Genomic DNA, 20,367 nt, shown 5'->3' on the forward strand with positions numbered 1-20,367 from the left:
CACACATAATCCTCTTATCTGGCTCCTTTTCATCTTCCTATTCTTTTCTGTGTATTTTTTAATGTTTCATTGATAGTGTTATTTCTTTGTTTTTCCCGCATCACAATCCCACAATCTTCCCCCACAAATTTGCCCCTTCCTTCCTACTCCTCCAAAAAAGTCCTTCCTTGTGAAAAATAAGTACCGATTAAGAACAGTAAGGAAGACTCAGAATTTTCGGCCAATGTTATGCAGGCAAATGTTTGTCCAGAAATTAGGCTAAGGGCATCTGTTAGTGTCAGTCCATTTGTGGACAAAGAATGTACTGTTTTGAACTTTTTGCAAAAATTAGGCTTTGGGCAGGCAGGCTGCTGCATACTTGGGGAAAAGATGTATGTGGTCTTTTGGGCTCTGTGAACTTATTAGCCTGTCAACTGAGAAGCAGCACAACGAGAAAAGTGAAAACCTAACCAGTCCAGGACAAATGCCCTTAGGACTAGGTTTGAGTCATCTTGAGTGCATCCTTTTGGCAGTCCGGACAACAGTGAGACTCAGACATACTTATAGTACCCATCTTATTCCCTGGAAAATGGATATGGTGAAAGGGGACATGGCACGTCTAGTGCACTCTGTCTAGGCTGGCTTAAATATTTGGAAGCCAGAAATACTATTTGAAACATCCCACCAACGAGAAAATTAGGAAAAATTATGCAAGTGTTATTAATTACACATTCAAATCAGTATGGTTTATCTGGAAAGAAGTGACTAGAAGAAAAAACATCTGAATTCTAGTTACAATTTGGCAAAATCATAGTCATTTAAAGCAAGTCATTTTAATTTTCTGGGTTTCAATTAAAACTCATTTGTAAAACAAAAAGGTTGTACTAGAGGATGCCAGAGATCTCTTCCAGCTCTAAGATTCTATGACATAATTATTAATATTAATTCTTAAACTATATATACACTATGTGAATTATAAAATCAATAGGACTTACAGTTGTTACTACAGAAAAAGACCAGCACTAAAAACTACCACGTCATGTATAAGGCTTATTTTATTATTACTCTACAAAGTAAAATTATTTTCTAACAGATAAAGTAACTGACAATTAACTAAAAATTTCCAATTATGTGAAGGAAAAATTCCCAGTGTACTAGAAACATTTTCTAAGAAGAATTTATAGTAATGCATGAACAAGAACCACACAGGAAAAGAAAGTCTGGAGGAACTGTGATCTGTGTTGTCAGAGGGAATATCTCCATCAGGGAAATCAAGGATCATTTAAAGTATAATGATAATAACCACAAAAGAGTAGAGGACGAACATTTATAGAAACAAGTAGAGAAAGATAAAACAAAAAAATAAGAAAAAATAAAAAGATTGAATAGATTAGGACAAGTATAAAATATTAAACTTATCTTACTTTACTATTTTATAACTTGCTCTTTTATGTCTTTAAAATTTTTATTCATTCATTTATTTATTTTAAAAATTTGAGTTCCAAATTTTCTCTCTGTCACTACACCCCCATCCATTGAGAAGGCAAGCAATATACCAATTATACATGTAAAGTCATACAAAACATATTTCCATATTGACCATGTTGCAAAAAACAAACCATACTTCCCCCCCACTTCCACATAAGGGTGAAAAATAATGAATGAAAAAAGTATGCTTCAATCTACACTGAGTTCATCAGTTCTCTCTATGGGTGGACAGATTTTTCATCATGGGTCCTCTAGAATTGTCGTGGATCTTTGTCCAAGGTTACATCTTTCTCAGTTGATTATCATTACAATATTACTATTACTGTGCACAATGTTCTTCCGGTTCTGCTTACTTCACTATGCATCAGTTTATATAAATCTTTTAAGGTTTTATCTGAAAATGCCCTGCTCTTCATTTCTAACAGCACAATATTATCCCATCACAATCATATACAACAACTTGTTCAGCCATTCCCCAACTGATATGCATCCTTTAATTTAGCAAGTTTTATATTCAAATAATTTATTAAAGACAAATGCAGGGACATGTACCTGGAAAGGTAAGCTAATGACAAAAAGGGGAACAAGTTGATCAGTGTTCAACAATGAAATGAGCTACATAAAGAAAATCACTGTCCTGGGTTATATACATGGGAAGTATATCTCCTAACATGGGTATAATTTGCTTTAGATATACAGTCCATATAATTGGTAAAAATAACTAGTACAAAACAGGACAGTTATAACTTCAGATACATACCCCTGGAATAAAAGTCAGTCTATTACCATCCATCCAAAATTCTTTTAACCCATTCAGTTGTTCAAGTACTTCAGGCTGTTTGGAAAGAAAAGGAGATAATAACAATATAGTCAAATAAACATGAGAAATATTTGAAAAACTTTGTTTAGAACATTTCAGGGGCAATGTGGCACAGCGGATAGAGAATCAGCATTGTAGCCAGTAATACTGGTCCTTCATTGGAGAAATGGATGGTAGGGCATTCCAAGAGGGAATAATGTACAATTTGGGTACAGGGTGCAAGCATATGTCATGTTCAGTTTGGCTCTATATAAGGGGAAATGGTTGATAAGGCTACAGTGGGTAGATTGGAATCAGATTGTAGACCATGCTGATGGTTAAGCTAAGGAGTTTGAATTTGAGTATCTATCCCAGAGGAATCGAACATGCCCATGACACACCCAAGCAGGAACTAGAATAAAATATAATTTGTCAATATTTAATGAAATAAACAAAAATACAAGAAAACACAGATACTCTTAATGTGTGCTTTCTGAAGTCAGTTAGTGGCCCCCTTTTCTGAGTTTGACTCTGCTGCTCTAGGGAGTTAAGAGCCATTAAACTAAGTTTTTGAGCTAATGCATGATGAGAACAGAGCTACCCTTTAGGAAATTATTCTGACAACATTAGCAAGGAAAGGTTGGAGGGGGCAGAGACTAGAGGAAGGAATATCAGTTAGAAGATTACTGCCAGAGTCAAGTAAGAGGAAATGAGAGCTCAAATTAGAGTAGTAGGAATGAAATAAAATAGCATGGGGTACCAGAAAGAACACTGGATCAGCAATCAGGGAATCCGAGTTCAAACACTAACCCTACTACTTACCAGTAAGACCATGGGAAAATCATTTTATCCCTGTTGGCCTTGATTTCCACATCTGTGAAACGAATGTGTTAGACTAGGATCATGTCTCTAACCTTGTGATCTTATGAAGAATTATTGGATATGAAAGCCACTCCTGAATTAGAACTGAAAGGATTTGGCAAATGACTGGATGTAAGAATCAAGGGAGGGGCAGCAAGGGATTCTTAGATTTTGAGCCTCAGTGATTTGAAGGATGGTGATACCACTGACAAAATTAGAGAAGTCAGGATAATCAGCTGATTCAAGGGTAAAAATGATGAAATCAATTTTGCACATACTGAGTTGCAAAATAGACATATTTCTAGATCATAAGATCACAGATTTAGAACTTGAAGGCACAGGCCCTCTAGCCCAACTTATCATTTTACAGATGAGGTAACAGAGGTGCTGAGGTTCAGTGGCTTGCCCAACATCAGAAATGTAGTAAGTAAATGGAGTATAATTACAAATCTTAAATCTTAGACCAGCCAGATTCTGAATCCAGGTCCTCTGCTTCCAAATCTAGCCTGCTTTCCACTGCAATATGGTAGGGAAATGGACTTATATTTGACAATGATTTTGATGCCTCTGGTTTAGTGTGGGAATATTGCATATGTTGTTCTAATGCCTAAGGCAGATCTGGTACATCAGAAAGAAGCTGTGACAGATTGGAGAATCATATATAGAAGGTGGACAATAGACCTTTGGAGAAAACCTATGGTCAGGAGGTGGATTCTACAAAACTGATTTATACTCACTCATTTTGCTTAAGGTAACATTAAGTTTAATGTAATTGCTGGAGAATTTATTAAATAATGGCCCGAGTTTTTGGCTCAGAGGGCCTGCTATATGGCAGAGAAACCAGTCTAGGATTTTAAATTTGCAATAGATATTCTCACTGAGTACGTATTCAAGTGTTATTTTTTTTCAACAAAAATGTCAAATGCCTAAAATCAGATTGTGCACCACACTTAAGAATTTTCTTTTTTTAATTATTGCTACTTGTTCTTGAAGATTTCTTTTTCTAAATAATGTTAAGTTGATTTTCGTGGCACCCAGTGTCCAATTTTTTCTGTCATCCTCTGGCCAAATACTGCAACACACTCTGTTAAACTGAAAGTCTCAACTCAGAGCTGCACTCCTTATTGACCCATTCCTTATCTATCTTCTCAGATGCCTATGGAATACATACTTTCTTATCATTGAATGAAATTAAAAGAATAGAGAGAGCAAAGCGGGAATAATTTTGGTTTGTAAGTGTGCTGTCTCAACACACTGAATTAGACATAAATTTGAATGCTTTAACTTTCACAATCTTTTCCCAAATCTTCCTTCTTTTAATTTCTAAATAATAAAGTTCAATTCCTGGTCATCTTCAAAATGAAATTTCCTTTTTTATTTTAATATTTAGATCCTAGAACCTTGTTCATAGTTTTCCATTTTCCCTATAAGATATTTTATCTTTGGTCCTTTGACAAACTTATGAATACATTTATCTAAATTTGCAAGTCCTATTAAGGCTAAAAGCTTTATAATAGGGAAAAGGGGGAACAAAGAAAACAATGTAAATATTTTAAAGACATCTTGAAAAACTTTACAAACAACATTTATTTTGGCAAGTATTTGCTTATAGGGTGATTTTAATATCTTATTTTTTATTATAAATACATTTCAGGTACTACTTAGTTTAACTTACCACTTCTGTGAATTCATTACTTCCCAAATCCAATCTTTCCAGCTGAGTAAGTCTATTCATGGTTCTGTGTGACCAGATTGAAAAGGAATTATTATAAAAATAATAACATTTAAATGTTCAGCATTCTAGTGGATTATTAAAGTCAACAGCATTCTGTAATGATCATGGATACTTTCAGAGCCAGAGAATCTGGGTTCAAGACTATTTCTAACACTTAATGGGTAAATCACTTCACTTGTCAATTCCCCAGGCCATTCATCAAGACTAAAAGAAATAGGATCTTAATATTTAGTTTATATAAAGATACGTTGGTTCAAAGTCTTTCAAAAATTAAGTTAAAATAAATTTAGTACTATTGTCTCCAATTTTGGTCTTTTTGAATTTCTCTCAAATGAAATCAAGTAATAATAAGAAAAACCAGCCACAGCCATTATACTTAAATAAATTTAAAGTGAAATTTTAAAGAGAACGAGTGTTTTAATTTCATAGTTCAGCCAATAGATGTTCAAAAGTTTGAGGTAAATACTAGTCCTTTTCAAGGTTGCTAATATGTTGTTAATCATCTTTTATATATGTACATTCCTCTGAAAATCCATAATCTCAAGAAAAAGAAGTGATTGTCTCCCTTAATATTATAGGCAGTGTGGTACAATGCATAGGATGTGTTGACAAAGGATTTAGAACTGAATCCTATCTCTTTCACTCACTATACCTTTATACTGGGGTAAAATATTTCATCTTTCTAGCTTCAATTTCCTCATCTGCAAAAAACGAGGAAGTAGGTACCCTCTAAGGTTCTTCTAAGCTCTAAATCCATAATGCTCTGAAATTCTAAAGTATTATCCAATAATTTTTAAAAATCATTCAAAAGAAAACTTTTAAAAATCAAGGATGTTTAGTTGACAATAAGGTCTAACTAATTTAAAATTATAAAGAGCACATCTTTCTTTCCTCCAACTTAACACCCACATTTTCTCTGTAACTACCTGAATTTGAACAATGCAAAAATATCCAAATGGTTTCAAAATAGAATAATTCAATAGCTGTACTTTAATGTCTCCTTATTTCCACGGCATCTAGTTCATCTAAACTCACTTAAATAAGTTGCCTACTTATGCTATTGAGATACTATTCTATGTGAAAACTATATTATGTAACGTACTGACTATACTAAAAACCACTTGCCAACAGGCAGGGCTATTTTAAAAAAAACTTTTTTCCTCTATTTTCTAGAACGTATCAAACTGATAACTTTATAGACAATATAAATACTTGGCAGCAATACCACACTAACACAAATAACATAAAAATATCAATGAGACTTGATCCATTGAGTTGTCACGTAGACAAAGTTTATGAATTGGAATTCATAAACTAAACTAAAAGATTCAGTAAAAATTATTTTAGAATTTTGAGGGGTAAAGTATGAGAAAATAAACCATAACAAAATATGTTATAACCCTATAGATGCAAACGAACCTACTTTCCTCCCTAACCTTTTACTTTTATCCATACCATTTTATTTTATCCCTCTTTTCCAACTTAAATTTCCTCATCATTCTTGTACTTAATTCTTTTTTCTATTTTCTTTCTATAGAAAATGACATGACTAGAAGAATGTTGATGTTAGTAACTGAAACGGGGGAGTCAGAAACACCAACTTGACAGAGGGCAATTTGTAAACAAACATTTACAAATGGTAGCACCTACCATGTGCTAAGCTAAGTGTTGGGGATACAATGACATGCAAAATATTCCCTGCTCCCAAGGAACTCACATTCTAACGGGAAAGACAACACGTACATATATGTATATATAAGATACATACAAAGTAGATACAAGGTAACAAAGAAGAAAGGCATTAGCAAAAGACCTCATGAAGATAGTATATTATCTGAGTCTTGAAGAAAGCCAGGGATTATTGTGAGATTTTAAGATTTTCATAAACCCTAATGCATCTTATAAACATAAATTATCAAAAGGTGTCGACCAAATGGGAGAGACATGATTTCATGCGAACCTTTGCAAGGATGAAGGAGGGGGCACTAATACTGGTAGAACGAGCCAAAACAAGGAGGATATATTACTTCTCCTCTGCTATTTGGAGGTAGAAGAGAAATGAAGCAGTGAACCAGAAGTTCCTCAGCTCTACTCGTTGAAAAAGCCTTTTGCCCTCGGTGCCTCCAACTCAGTCATGCTCCTCGTTATCTTCTAATGTAGCAATATGGCTTCCAAGCTCAGCAGCTAACCCTCCTGTCTCCAAAGTCACCAGTCCTCTCTTAATTGCCAAATCTAACAGCCTTATCTTAATCCTCATCCTGTCTGATCTTCCTTTCAGCATTTATACTCTCCAGGGTTTAATTATTAGGGTTTAATTATTACCTGGATGAAGTTCCCAGAACTGTACATTGAACCCTTGTCTTTCTTCTGAACTCTAGTCCCACATTCTGAACTGTCTATGTCTCATCAGTATTTTTAAAAAATCAACATGTCAAATACAGAACTCAGCTTCCCTCAAACCTACCCCATTTCCAAAATTCTCTATTTCTTTTGCAGGCACTACCATGCTTCTAGTCACTCAACTCATAATTCTCACTCACCCCACATATCCTATCAGTTGTCAAATTTTATCTCCACAACATCTTTCATCTGTTCCTTTTTTGCTATTCACATAGCAACCACTCTAGTTTAAGCCCTCATCATCAATAACCTGGATTACTGCAATAATCTTTCCAATTGTTCTATTTGCCTCATCTCTATCCAGCCTAAGCTATCTTCCACCCAGCTATCAAAATGATTTTTCAATGGCACAGGTCTGATGCTGCCCCTTACTTCTCTACTACTTCAGAGACAACTAGGTAATGCAGTATATAAGGGTGCTAAGCCCGGAGGAAGATCTGAATTCAAATCTGGCCTCAGATTCTTAATCAACTATAACCCTAAGCAGGTCAATGAACCCTTATATACCTCAGTTTCCTCAACTGTAAAATGGTGAAAGTAAAAGCACATACCCTCACAGAGCTTTTGTTAGGATCAATAAGATTAAAAAAGTGCACAGCACAATGCCTGGCACATGGTAAATCCTTAATAAATGTTAGCTGACTATGATGGCCTCCATCCCAATTTCATGTTATACAAAATCTGGAGATCATTATTAATGACTTTGAAGTTTCAGTTACAATATCATTTCATTGTGCAAATTGACATCAATAAAATAATGAAATATTTATTGATCATGGAAGCAAAAGATAAAAATACAGTAAATCTGATAAAAATCAAAGGTGAGATAACAGATAACTGCAATAGTCAGAGCAACCAAAAATTCTTCTTATATGAAACTTACAATTTACTGCTCTGTAATACAATTATACATACAGTGGACCTTACCTCTGGACTACAGAGTAAACTCCTTTAGAGTAAGGGCTCTATGTCTTTAAATCCACGTGCAAAATAAGCACTAAAAATATGTGAAGAATGAATGAAAATTAAGTGCTATCCAGGTTAAAAAAGAGTAGGTACTGAGAAGCAGAAGTATAGATTGCAGACAATTGGGGATGCAAATACACTGAAGTGAAAGAAAATCTGGAATTAGAGAAGCAAAAAGCAATAATGTTAAAAGATAATATGATCTCCATATAAGCTAAACATATTGACCCTGAAGACAGGATGCATAGAGACAACTTAAGGATTACAAAACTCCCAGAAGAACATAACAAATCAAAAAACCTGAATACCATGATACAAGAAAAGAAAACTGCCCCAGACTTCTAAACACAATAAACAAAGTATCAACCAAAAGAATACACTGGTAATCTCCAGAAAAACATTCCTATGCTGCAAATTCCGAGATGGTTAAACTCCAAATTCCAGTGGTTAAATTTAATAATTCCAGTGAGGAGCAAAAAAATTCTGCAAGCAACCAGGAAAAAAAACTTCAAATACAAAAGAAAGAAAATTCATATAATACAAAACTTTTCTGTCCCCACCAGAAACCATATGTGGGAGTGGAATGTGCTCCAAGGAAGAAAGGAGCTCAAAATATAATCCAAGGTGACCTACCCTGCAATAACTATTAATGAAAAGAGATGGACATTCATCAGTAAGAGAGGTATTTGAAACATTTCTAGAAAGAAAATCAGACCTGAAGAAATTATTTGCTTTCCAAATACCTGAGAAAAAAGAAACATAAGAAAGATAAAATAAAAACAGCAACTTTCTTTTAAATGCACACCAGGAGACAAGGGCGAAAACAGTAAAATTGAAGGGACAGTAGAGAAACAGGCTTGAAACATTATGGATGCACTTCACAACAAAGTGCCTCACAAGTGAAATCAATAATTTTTGGTGGAATAAATTACGGCACAGGAGAGGTACATAAAAGGAGGGTCAGGAGTAAGATGATAGAGAGAAACTCTAATCAAGGGAAAACCTAATGATAAAGGGAAAATAATTTCTGTGGTCTCTCAGGACAAAGGGAAAGGTGTGAGGGAGCAAAGGAAGGAATAAAAAAGGGAGGAAGAAATGGGGTGAGATCTTGCTTCAGCGGTGAGAGTATGTACCACTGACAAATGCTCCCATGGGAGATATTCTAGAAAGTGAGATCAGGACTTTACAATGGCTATAATCTATAGGTATTTGATGCTTAAAGATACTGCTTATTCTACCTCAGGAAAGGAGGAATCAGAGCTCTGTGGTACATGTGTGTATGCACACCCTGAGTACACATGCATAAATGACATCCAGAAGAGTGGGAAGACATGTAAGCAAGGAGGAAATTGCAAGGCAAATGAAGTAAAATGACTATGGAGGGGAATAATGAACTGCACAATCAAGGGACACTGGACAATTCCTACCATGAGGAAACATCCTTTAAATCACCTAGAAGAATTGGCATTTCTAAAAAGGGGGCCTGGAGACAAGATCTACAAGGTAAAAACAGAGAAACAGTTAAGAAGAAGGAACTCAAAATAGGCACCTTAGAAGTTTTAATTACATGATGCATACTAAGACGAAAGGCCTAAATAAATATAAACGTCAGGAATCAAAAACCAAAAGTTTAGATTTAATAGAAAGAGAAGAGAAATAATGAAGAGAATGAGGGAAAGAAATGCTTTTTAGAAAAAGAAGCAGAAAATTAAAGTTTAAAAGCTAATAAAACAAGTTGAAGGGGAGGAGAGGAAATGAAGATTTTACTTGACTACTCAATTGAGAGGGGAAAAAAAGAGGAAAAATTAAATAACTACATGAAATCAAGAAAGAAAAAGGAACTAGAAAGCAAAACTGAAAAACTACGGAAAGAAATAACAAATGGGAGAGGGTAGGAGACTTGAGAGTAAGGGGAAGAGAGATAGTGGACGTAGGGTTTCCTTATGAGAGCTTAAGCCAAAATAACTAAAGAGACACAGAAGTGTGTATACAGAGTTATGGGGATAAGAATATAAAGAATGAAATAATCCCAACTTACAATAACCTCCCATTTCAATATGGGTGATAAGATATATGTATCATATACACATATACATAGCATTTAAGTATAAGGTAATTTGGGAGGTGAGCAGTAGGAATTGGAGGGCAACAGGGAAGATTAGTTTCCTGTCACTTAGGAAGTGTTCAAGCAAAGGTCTTCAAGGAGAGGATGGATGGTCAATTAATGGTACCACTGGAGTGAGGAGTGATTCTTTGGTTAAGGTCTAGATTATATGACTTTTGATGTATTCTGTAATTCAATGATCTGATTATATCTGTACAGCAGTGCCATTCCTCCCTTTTAATTTTTTGCTTCTGACCTGTTGTAGGCCTGGAAATCAAATAGTTAACTTCTTTGAAAAACTGTATAAATAAAAGAGTGACTACTAAGTGAAATTGATTGGAAAAAGGTATATAAGATTCGAGGCATGGAATTTGTGACCCTAAGTTGCTTGGAAATCTTTTTTGCTTCCTTCCTGGTTCACGTCTGTTATGGATGGATCAGGTTTCTGGTAGCTGACGTACAAATAATATTATATACATAATGTAATATGTGCTATTCATACTGAAGCATGAATGTTTAAATTATAACATCACTAGTAACCACAAAAAATAAATTAACTAATATTCTCTGAAATACATATTGTTTATTTAAATAATTTGTATTTCTGCTTAGATAAAAAGCCACAATCTTATAATATGACTAAATATAACCACAAACTTAATCTAAAAATTTTTAAGGGAATCATACATTAAGTATCAAATTACCAAAGGATTACTTTACAGAAGTAGAAAAAAACAATAACTAAATTTATCTAGAGGAAAAGGACAAAACTCTTACGAGAAATAATGAAAAAAAAAAGTGGGAAGGAAAGGAACCTAGCAGAACCAGATGGCAAATATACTACAAACAGCAAGAAGCAAAACAATTTGGTACTGGTTAAAAAACAGGAGAGTTCAATCAACCAAACAGATTTAAGTACACAACTACAGAAACAAACAAATCTAATAGACTAGTGTTTGACAACCTTAAAGAACCCAGCTACTAGGACAAAAATATAGTATTTGACAAAAACTGCTAGAAAAACCAGACCACATTTGGAAAGAAATTAGATTTAGAATAATGCCTCACACCATATAGAAAGATAATCTCCAAATTGATACATGATCTAGACATAAGAAGTCACACTATAAAAAAATTATAGGAACAGAGATGAATTTACCTTTTAGATGTATGGATAGGAGAACAATTCATGACCAAATAAATAATAGAGCAGATAACAGAATATAAAATGGACGATTTTGATTACATAAAATTTAAAAGTTTTTGCATAAACAGATCCAATACAATTAAGAGAATAAGTAAAAGTGAAAAAAATTTGCAGCAAATTTCTCTGAAAAATGTCTCATTTCAAAGATATAAGGAACTAGGGGCAGCTAGGTGGTGCAGTGGATAGAGGACTGTCTCTGGAGTCAAGAGTACCTGAGTTCAAATCCAGCCTCAGACATATAACACTCACTAGCTGTGTGACCCTGAGCATGTTACTTAACCCCAACTGCCTCAGCAAAAACAAGAACAAACATATAAGGAACTGATTCAAATTTATGAAAATAAAAATCATTTGCCAATTGATAAATGATCACAGAATATGAAGTTCTTAAGGAAATATATTATCAAAGCTATCTATAGCTGTTAGTAAAAATGTTTCAAATCACTAATAATAAAAGAAATACATATTAAACAACTCTGAGGTTCTACTTAAACTCATAAGATTAACAAAGTTGACAAAAATGGAAAGTGAAAATTGTTGGGAGAGGCACTCCTGGTAGAGATGCAGACTGATACAGCCATTCTGAAAAGCAATTTGAAACTATGCTCCCAACGTTACTAATATACGCATACTCTTTGACCCAGAAATACAATTACTATGCTTATCAAACATCAAAGAAAGAGGGAAAAATTCAACAAACTCTTGTACAAAAATTGCGTACAAAAATTTTAATAGCTGTTCTTTTTATAAAAGCAAATAAGTGGAAATTAAGGGGATGCATATTGATTAGGGAATTACAATATAAACTGTAAGAATGTGATGGAATACTAATGTGCTGGAAGAAATGGAGAAACTTTCAGAGGGACCTGCAAAGATTTGTATAAACTGATACATTATGAAGTGAATAGAAGTAGGGAAAAAATTTATACTGTAATATAAAAAAGAACAATTATGAAAGATTTAAGAACTCTGACCAATGAAAATTAATCATGATTCCAAAGAAATCAAAGATGAAGCTCAATATTCAGAATGTGACAGATTTTGAGTTATGGCCAGTAAGAATTGTTTTGCTTGACAATGTTTGTTACAAATGTTCTCTTTTACTTTGCTTTGCCCATACCATAACAGGGGATGGGAGTAATGGGAACAAAAAAAAAAAAAAAAAGTTTTATAACTGAAAAAAAAAAGGTAATTAAAAAAAGAAATCACATAAACTTAATGGTATATCTTTACTTACTTGGGCAACATTTTTAACTGGTTTTCTCTAAGTTCCAAAATCTGAAGTTTTGTTAACCTGTTAAATTAAGAAAAGAGAGATTAAAACCAAAATCTGATTACTTTTTATAGAACAATGGCCAACAAAGTGACTAAATTAAGACTGTACTATAATATGAATATAAATAATGCATTTATTATGTGTTCACTAAGTGCCATATACTTACTAAGTAAAAAATTTTTATTGTGTAACTACAGTGAGACAGATATATATATAAAATACATTGACAAGGAACAAAAAGATAATAGAAACTTATAAAAGCTTGAGGAGCAAAAATATACTTAATATACTTAAGAATACTTTCAAGGCTATCTTTTTGAGGGCCTCCTTTTCTCACTGTTTGTTCATGTTTAACTTTTTTGTTTTTCTTTCACTCCTTTGTTTGAATTTCAAAGTTTGTACACAGTTCTGGTCTTTTCATCAGGAATGCTAGGAAGTCTTCTATCTCATTAAACATCCATTTTTCTTCCTATAGCATTATACCCAATTTTGATAGGTAAGTTATTTTTGGCCATTAAGTTCTCTACTCCTTTAAAGTGGTGGCTGCTAAATTGTGTATGATCTTGACTGTGTCTCCTTGGTACTTAAATTTCTTTTTCTGACTGTTTGCAGTATTTTTTCTGAACAGGATGCTCTGGCTTTTAACTACGGTGTTCCTGGGACTTTTCATTTGAAAATTTCTTTCAGGAGGTGACTGTTGGATTCTATTTCCACATTCCCACTGGTTCTAAAAGATTTCTTGAAATATGATGCATAGGCTCTTTTTTTTTTTGTTCATGACAATCAGATAGTCCACTGATTTTTTATTTCTTCGATCTGTTTTCCAGGTCAGTTGTTTCCACTATGAAATCTTCTATTTTCAGCCTTTTTGCTTTGTTTTAATGTTTTTGGTTGCTTCATGGATTGATGATTTGGGTTTAGAGATAAGTCTCCTCTTTGGAAATGAAACCACTGAACCAGAGATATCCTTTGAAATACCTTTTAACTCAGGATCTAAGAATTCCACTCTAATCAGTTGTAAGTAACAATCTCAAACCAAAAGAACTGATAAGAAAACATTGCTTCTTCCTTTTAGAGGAGGGGTAAGAGCCTATGTAAGTAGAATATGGTATAAATTGTCAGATCGAGTCTCCATGTGGGTTAGTTTGTCTTTAAAAAGATGTTAGCTATTACAAAGTAATTTATAAATATAAGGAAGGGTTAAAGGAAAGTGACTAGTATAAAAACAAAAGGTAACTATAACACTTAAAAATATGCTGACTAGAAATAACTGATTAATAATACATAAGTCATTTCCAAATCAGCTGTCTTTGTACACTCAACTTACTAAACCAAAGTCAAAATCAATACCAAATTAGAATAATAAAAATGAGATAAATATAAAATATGTACAATTGAGGCAACTCCAAACTGAACTATTTAAACAAAATGGACTAAAAATAGGCAGAAAAAAAAGAACAGACATTGACACATGCTATCATAATTTGTTTAGGAAATTTAACTTATACAAGTCAATGGAAACAATGAGGACAATTAAAGAACCTAGAAAATGCCTTAGTCAGCAAACATTTTTATGTCACTGCCAAGTAGAGAAATATGAATTTAAACACCTTTGTAAAATGTTACAAAGAAGAATGATGTAAGATTATACATTGCAGTATCTTACAAAATAGCATGAAATAGTGAAGGGAATAAATAAGTTTACAGAAAGAAAGCTAGGCAGGACATCCAATTAAGCCAGCTCATGAATATTCAAAACCAGAAAATGAAAAACAAAAGAAAATCTGTCAAGATTTACATAACTATATTCTGATCAATGAGAGTGGAGTCAACACATTTGAAGGAAGAGGAAGCAGAAATTCATTCAAGCTTGTAGAGAGTAAGAGAAGTTCCAAAAGAATCAATACACAAAGAGTTCCATGATAAAAGGACAATTTTAGGTTGTTGAGAAATCAATTAACTAATAATCATTTATTAAGCATCTATTATGTGCCAATCAAGAAATCTGAAAGAGGGAAGAATATCAAATATTTGGGGGGAAAACACAGAACTTATTAATAGCAACAACAAAACAACTGAGAAAACATCCAATTTTTCCCTTCATATAGAGTTAAATATAATACCAGGCAAAGTGAAGAGAAAGATGACTGACAACGTGGAGGGTTGGGGACAAGTTTTCAGAGAAATATCATTTGAACTAAATTGTAAAGGAAGACACAAACTGAAAGGCAGAGAAGAGCTAAGAAGGCATTGAAGTCAATCAGTCAACACTCTAATGGAGGAGACAACATGTAAATAACTAGGTATGTGAAAGATATACAGGGTAGAGGGAAGATAATCTCAGAGAGGAAGGTACTAATTGGTGGACCGGGAAAAGCCTGAAGGTGAGATTTGAGGTGAGTCTTAAGGAAGCTAAAGAAACTACAAGTTGGCAGTGAGGCAGTAGAGCACTCCAGGAATGGAGGGGCAGCCAGTGCAAGGGAAGGAAAGAGGAAATGGAGGGTTCTGGAAGGCAGGAAGAGGCCAGGTAATGAAGAGCTTTAAATGCCAAAGATAGTTTATATTTGACTCTGAAGCTAACAGAGAGTCAACTCTGTTTTCAACTGTATTCAGTTACTGAATGGAAGGGAGTAACATAGTTAGACCCATGCTTTATAAAGAACAGGAGAGACCTGAGCCACAAAGACCAATTAGAAAGCGACAGAAAGTTTATTATCCAGGAGAAAAGTAATGAGGGCTTGAACTAAGAAGTGAGAGGCTTGGGGACGGGGAAGAGATATTGAGTTCTGTTTTAGTTATTTTGATTATAAAATGCCTACAGGCTATCCAACTAGAGATATACAAAAGGCAATTGTTAATGCAGGGTGGAACTAAGGAGAGAAATCAGAAGGCTAAATATAGATCAGCTAAGAGATGATAACTAAACCCAACGGAGCTAATGTATATAGCACAAAAACAGAAGAGGGCCCAACAAAGAGGCCTGACTGACACACACCTAGAGTTAGTGGGAGTGGCTTGAAAAACCAACAAAAGATACTCGGAAGGATATCTGCAAGAGTTGTGTCACAAGAACCTAAGCAAATTATCATCAGTGTCAAATGCTGAACAGAGGTCAGGAAGGGGGAAAACTAAGGAAAAGCCATGAGATAACAATAATTAAAAGTTGAATGGCAAATCAACTTTTTTATTGGAGACAATAGTTTCAGCTGAAAGATGAGGGCAGAAACCCAACTACAGGGCGTTTAATAGAGTAAGAAAAGGTAGAAATACAGGAAACCATCTTTCTCAAGGAGTTTAGGCAAGAGGGAGGAATGGCATGATCAAATAAGAGTTTCTTAAAGATAGGGTACATACATAAATGTTTGCAGGTATTTCGGAATAAGCCAGAGTTGGGGAGAAACTGAAGAGAAAAAAACAGGGAAAACAGTGGGGGCAATGTATGGAAAAAGAGAGGAGAGGTTTGAATCTATAGTGCATGTGGAGGGGTGGGCCTTTGCAAGGAGAATAGCCTGAGACCAGAAAGAAAGGAGAGATGGGGTGGGGTTATGTCTGACTGATGTAAGATGATAAAACAGAAGAGGGAGCCCTTAGCAAATAGCCTCAATTTTGTATGAGGTAAAGTTCTCAGTAAAAACTAAAAGGAATGGTGATGTTGGAACCCTGGGGACAGAAATTTGGTACAGTCCCTGTGGAAAGTGGAACAGTGATTCATTAAGGAGAAGTCAAATAAGTGCCTGGCTCTAGTGAGGGCCCAGCTATGATTAGATAACATAAATGTGTAGTGGAGTTAATGAACACGGTTTCATTTCTTCCAGGTCCATTTAGAATACAAATATGATAGGTTTCAAGGTGGAAGAAATCCAGGGTTAGATTTTGGCAGGGTGTGGTCAGTGATAAGACAAGAAAGCAAGGAATTCCAGAGTAGATGATACCATAGAACTGAATGGTTTGACCAAGGGTCCAGGTTAATGAAAAGATAAGGGTATGGCTAATGTTGGAATAAAGACCTAAAAAACAACTATTGGCTAGAAGGAAATGAAGTCATGTTGCTGAGGAAGAACAAGGCCAGTCATTATAGAAAGTATGCTAACCACCAAGGAATGAGTCCAGGCAGAATACCGGTGGTTGAAAAGAAATCTATTGATTGCAACATGTAATGTACAAGGATCTTCCTCAAGATCCTCATGGCAGGTGGTAATGCCTGAGGCCACCAGGAGGCCTGCCTCATAAAAGGTGAGAAAGGAAGGGGTTAGTCATGCAAGGTTAAGTGGATGGAAGCCAGCAATTAGGTCTTCTCTGAGGCAAGATCTCAGGGGCCAACCAATGAAGAAGACTCTAGGGCAGAGCCAACTGAAGCAGGGAACTTGCTTGGGGGATGGCTGCAAGGACCAGGTTCCACAGAAAGTCCAGAGAAAGAGCCTAACGAAACTAAGTAAGATCTAGTAGTCCTGTGCAAATACACAGAAGTAAGAGATGGTGAGTTAAGTTTAAGAAATATTAAGTTGTCTAGTTTGCCTAGCACATAGAAATAAGAATGGAGAGGTAGAAGTCAGCCTGAGAAATCCCTTAAAAGACTGAAGTATTTGCATTTTAATCTAAAAACAACATGGAGACATTGAAAGGTTTTGAGCAGAGAAGTGAAGGAACACTCAAACTTCTACATTAGGAAGAAAACATTTTCCACTAATGATCAATTTTTATTTTACATTCAATTACATATTTGCTGGAGGCCAGGTGAGGGGAGCTCTCATTGTTTCCATTTCTTGGTTGCTGGGGGTTTTGGTAGTTTCATTTTGTTGCAGAAGAAGGATAGGTAGAGTAAAAAGAAAGACATTCATGTTTCTGGTCACTTAAGCAATACAGTTTAGTAGAGACCCCTCGTTTCTAGTCCCAATTTGATTCCTGATTCAATATAGAAACCTCACTGCCTCTGTGGGCTTCAGTTTTCCTATCTGTGAAATAAGAACAAGAGGATAAAATGAGAATAAATGGCAAATTGTAATGATTAGAATGGAATAGGAACCAATGAGAATCACCAAAAATAGCTGTGTTAGGATGACTGTTGGGAAGGTGAAAAACAATGTGCAAAAAAATGATTACAAAAATACCATATCTGCTATCTGAAAAAACACTTTGTGGGGAGTCTGATAATACCCTTTGGTACAGATGTGAAATTAAATTTACCAGGTTTTTAAAAAAAAATTCTAAATATTACCACAATCAGAAAAGCAAGAGGACACAGTGGAAAGAGCACTGAAATTGGAGTAGGTGACCTCTTCAAATCCAGGTCCTGCTGCCTACCTAAAAGCTTTGTGGGCTTGGATAAGTCATTTCCATCCTATAGGCCTGTTTGTCCATCTGTGAAAGGATGATGTAGTTGGATCTTATAATCTATGAAGTCCCTTTTCGACTCTAAAATTACAGTCTTACTCTTCAGAGTATATAGTATAGCAGTATACATATTAAAAATAACCACTTTGCTGGTTTTTTTCCCCATTACAATTTACTTAGGAAAATGGACAAAAGAATAAGAGTGGGCAAACTAAGAAAAAAACTGTAAAAAATATAAATGGAAAAATGACATTAATTTTAATGAACCAAAAATTCTGAAAAGTTAATTAAAAGAACTAACAAAGGTACTTGTGTTATTATATGTACTTGAAAAAATTAAATGTACATATATAAATACAACTTACCTGCCAAAATTGGCTGGCAAGAACTCAAGGAAAGCATCATTCAGATACAGCTGAGTTAGGTTTAACAGTTGAGAAAATCCATCCGGAAGTCTGTATGAAAAACAATATCTTCGATTTAATTCATGTGCAGCATTTTAATGTGAACTTTTTTTGGTATTAAAGTCATCAAGATTTTTTTTAAGAACACATGATACTGGTATGCATCTCTTTAATTCTTCTGTCTGTGCTTCTTCAATTGAGATTCCTTTTTGTTGTGATTTAATAATAAAACATATACATTTAAACAACATTTGAAAGTTTATGACAAACTTTCTTGTTGATCTTAAAAATACTAAAAATTATACCAAGTAGCAATCTGTGTCAATTCAGGGTAAACTTAAGACAAAACCCACAAACAATCCCCAAACTTCTTACTTCTTTCAAGGGTCAATGACTTATTTCATTGGTACAGGTAATTCTTTCTACCAATACAGATAAGAATCATTCCATAATTTGACAGGTGGCTAAACAAAAATAATTACCCAGGTAGGGCAAATGCAGTTTAGATGAAAAGCAGTGTGGCATGGCAGATAAAGGGCCAGCCTTCCTGGAGTAAGAAAGACTTGCATTCAAAGTCCTCTAACTGATACATACTAGTTATATGTCACCTAGTAATTTTTTGTAACATTTCAGTGTCCCTTCAGCTATCAATTGAACAATATATATTTATTAAGCCCCTATTGTATACCAAGTGCTAGAGATACAAATGAAAAGAATGAAAGAATCCCTGTCTACAAGAAACTTATAATTTGGTGAAGGGGGAGGGGAGACAAATAGATACAAAACTTAGAGACAACAAATAAAAGGTGGTTAGAGAAGGAAGGCCTGAGCAACTGTGGGGATAGGGAATGGGTTCACATGCAGGAGGTATTACTTGAACTGTGTCCTCAAGAAAGAGAGATATTCAATAAGGTGGAGGTGAGAAGGGAGAACCTTCCAAACAAAGGGAACAGGAAATGAAGTTCTATGTGAGACGAACAGAGATAAGGCCAGTGTGGCTGGATCATAGAGTACAGAAAGGAGAACAGTGTACAATGAAATTGGAAAGATATAACAGGCTTAAGCCATATTGTGAAAGACATTAAAAGCCAAAAAGAATTCTTCTTTTAACCTAGAAACAATAGGAAGCCACTGGAGAGTGTTAAATAGGGTAATAATATGGTTAAAATCTGCTCTTAAGGAAAATAACTTAAGCAGAAGTACAGAAGAAATATGGAAGTGAAGAGACTTGAAGCAGGGAAACCAACATAGAAGCCATTGCAGTAATCTAGGCATGAGGTGATGAGGACCAGAACTAAGGTAGAGCTGTGTGAGTAGAATTGGGGGTGGGAGTGGGAAAAGAGGGAAGGAGGGAGGGAGGGAGAGAGGGAGGAAGAGAAAGGGAGAGCAAGCAAAATCTGAGAATGATTAGACATGCAGGGTGAGTGGAAGAGGAGACAAAAAGAAAGCTAAAGTTGAAAACCTTGAGGACTGGAAGGATGGTAGTGTCCTCAACAGAAATAGGAAACTTTAGAAGAGAGGTACATTTCAAGAGGAAAGAGTTTTGTATTGGACACATTAACCTTGAAATGTCTCTTGGACATCCACTTTGAAATTGCCAGTAGGTAGGTGGTGACTACTGAAGTTGAGGGGAGAAACTGGAGTTGGACATATAGATCTTTTAGTTGATCTTTACTTGATCTTCAGTTGTCTGGAGATAATAATTAAAGATGATAAAGTCACCAAGAGAGTGTGTGCAGGGACAGAAGAGGGTAATATCCATAGTCCGAGGGCATGATATAAATGATAAGCCAGTAAAGGATACTAAGTAGTTATAT

General features: G+C 34.8%; 1 protein-coding gene across 5 annotated transcripts in view; it reads right to left on the reverse strand.

Annotated features, from left to right (window-relative positions):
- The window catches only part of ERBIN (erbb2 interacting protein), a 189,278-nt gene that overhangs the window by 63,221 nt on the left and 105,690 nt on the right, over positions 1 to 20,367 (reverse strand). For all 5 annotated transcript variants that reach the window (XM_027863532.1, XM_027863529.1, XM_027863531.1 and 2 more), the window contains exons 7-10: positions 18,512 to 18,601; positions 12,777 to 12,833; positions 4,803 to 4,866; positions 2,228 to 2,302 (exon numbers count right to left, since the gene is read on the reverse strand). In XM_027863532.1, the coding sequence (XP_027719333.1) occupies positions 2,228 to 2,302; positions 4,803 to 4,866; positions 12,777 to 12,833; positions 18,512 to 18,601 (286 nt within the window). The remainder of the gene's footprint in view (positions 1 to 2,227; positions 2,303 to 4,802; positions 4,867 to 12,776; positions 12,834 to 18,511; positions 18,602 to 20,367) is intronic.

Source organism: Vombatus ursinus, unplaced genomic scaffold, assembly GCF_900497805.2.
Source record: "Vombatus ursinus unplaced genomic scaffold, bare-nosed wombat genome assembly UNPS02014772.1, whole genome shotgun sequence".
In the NCBI taxonomy this organism is placed as follows: Eukaryota; Metazoa; Chordata; class Mammalia; order Diprotodontia; family Vombatidae; genus Vombatus; species Vombatus ursinus.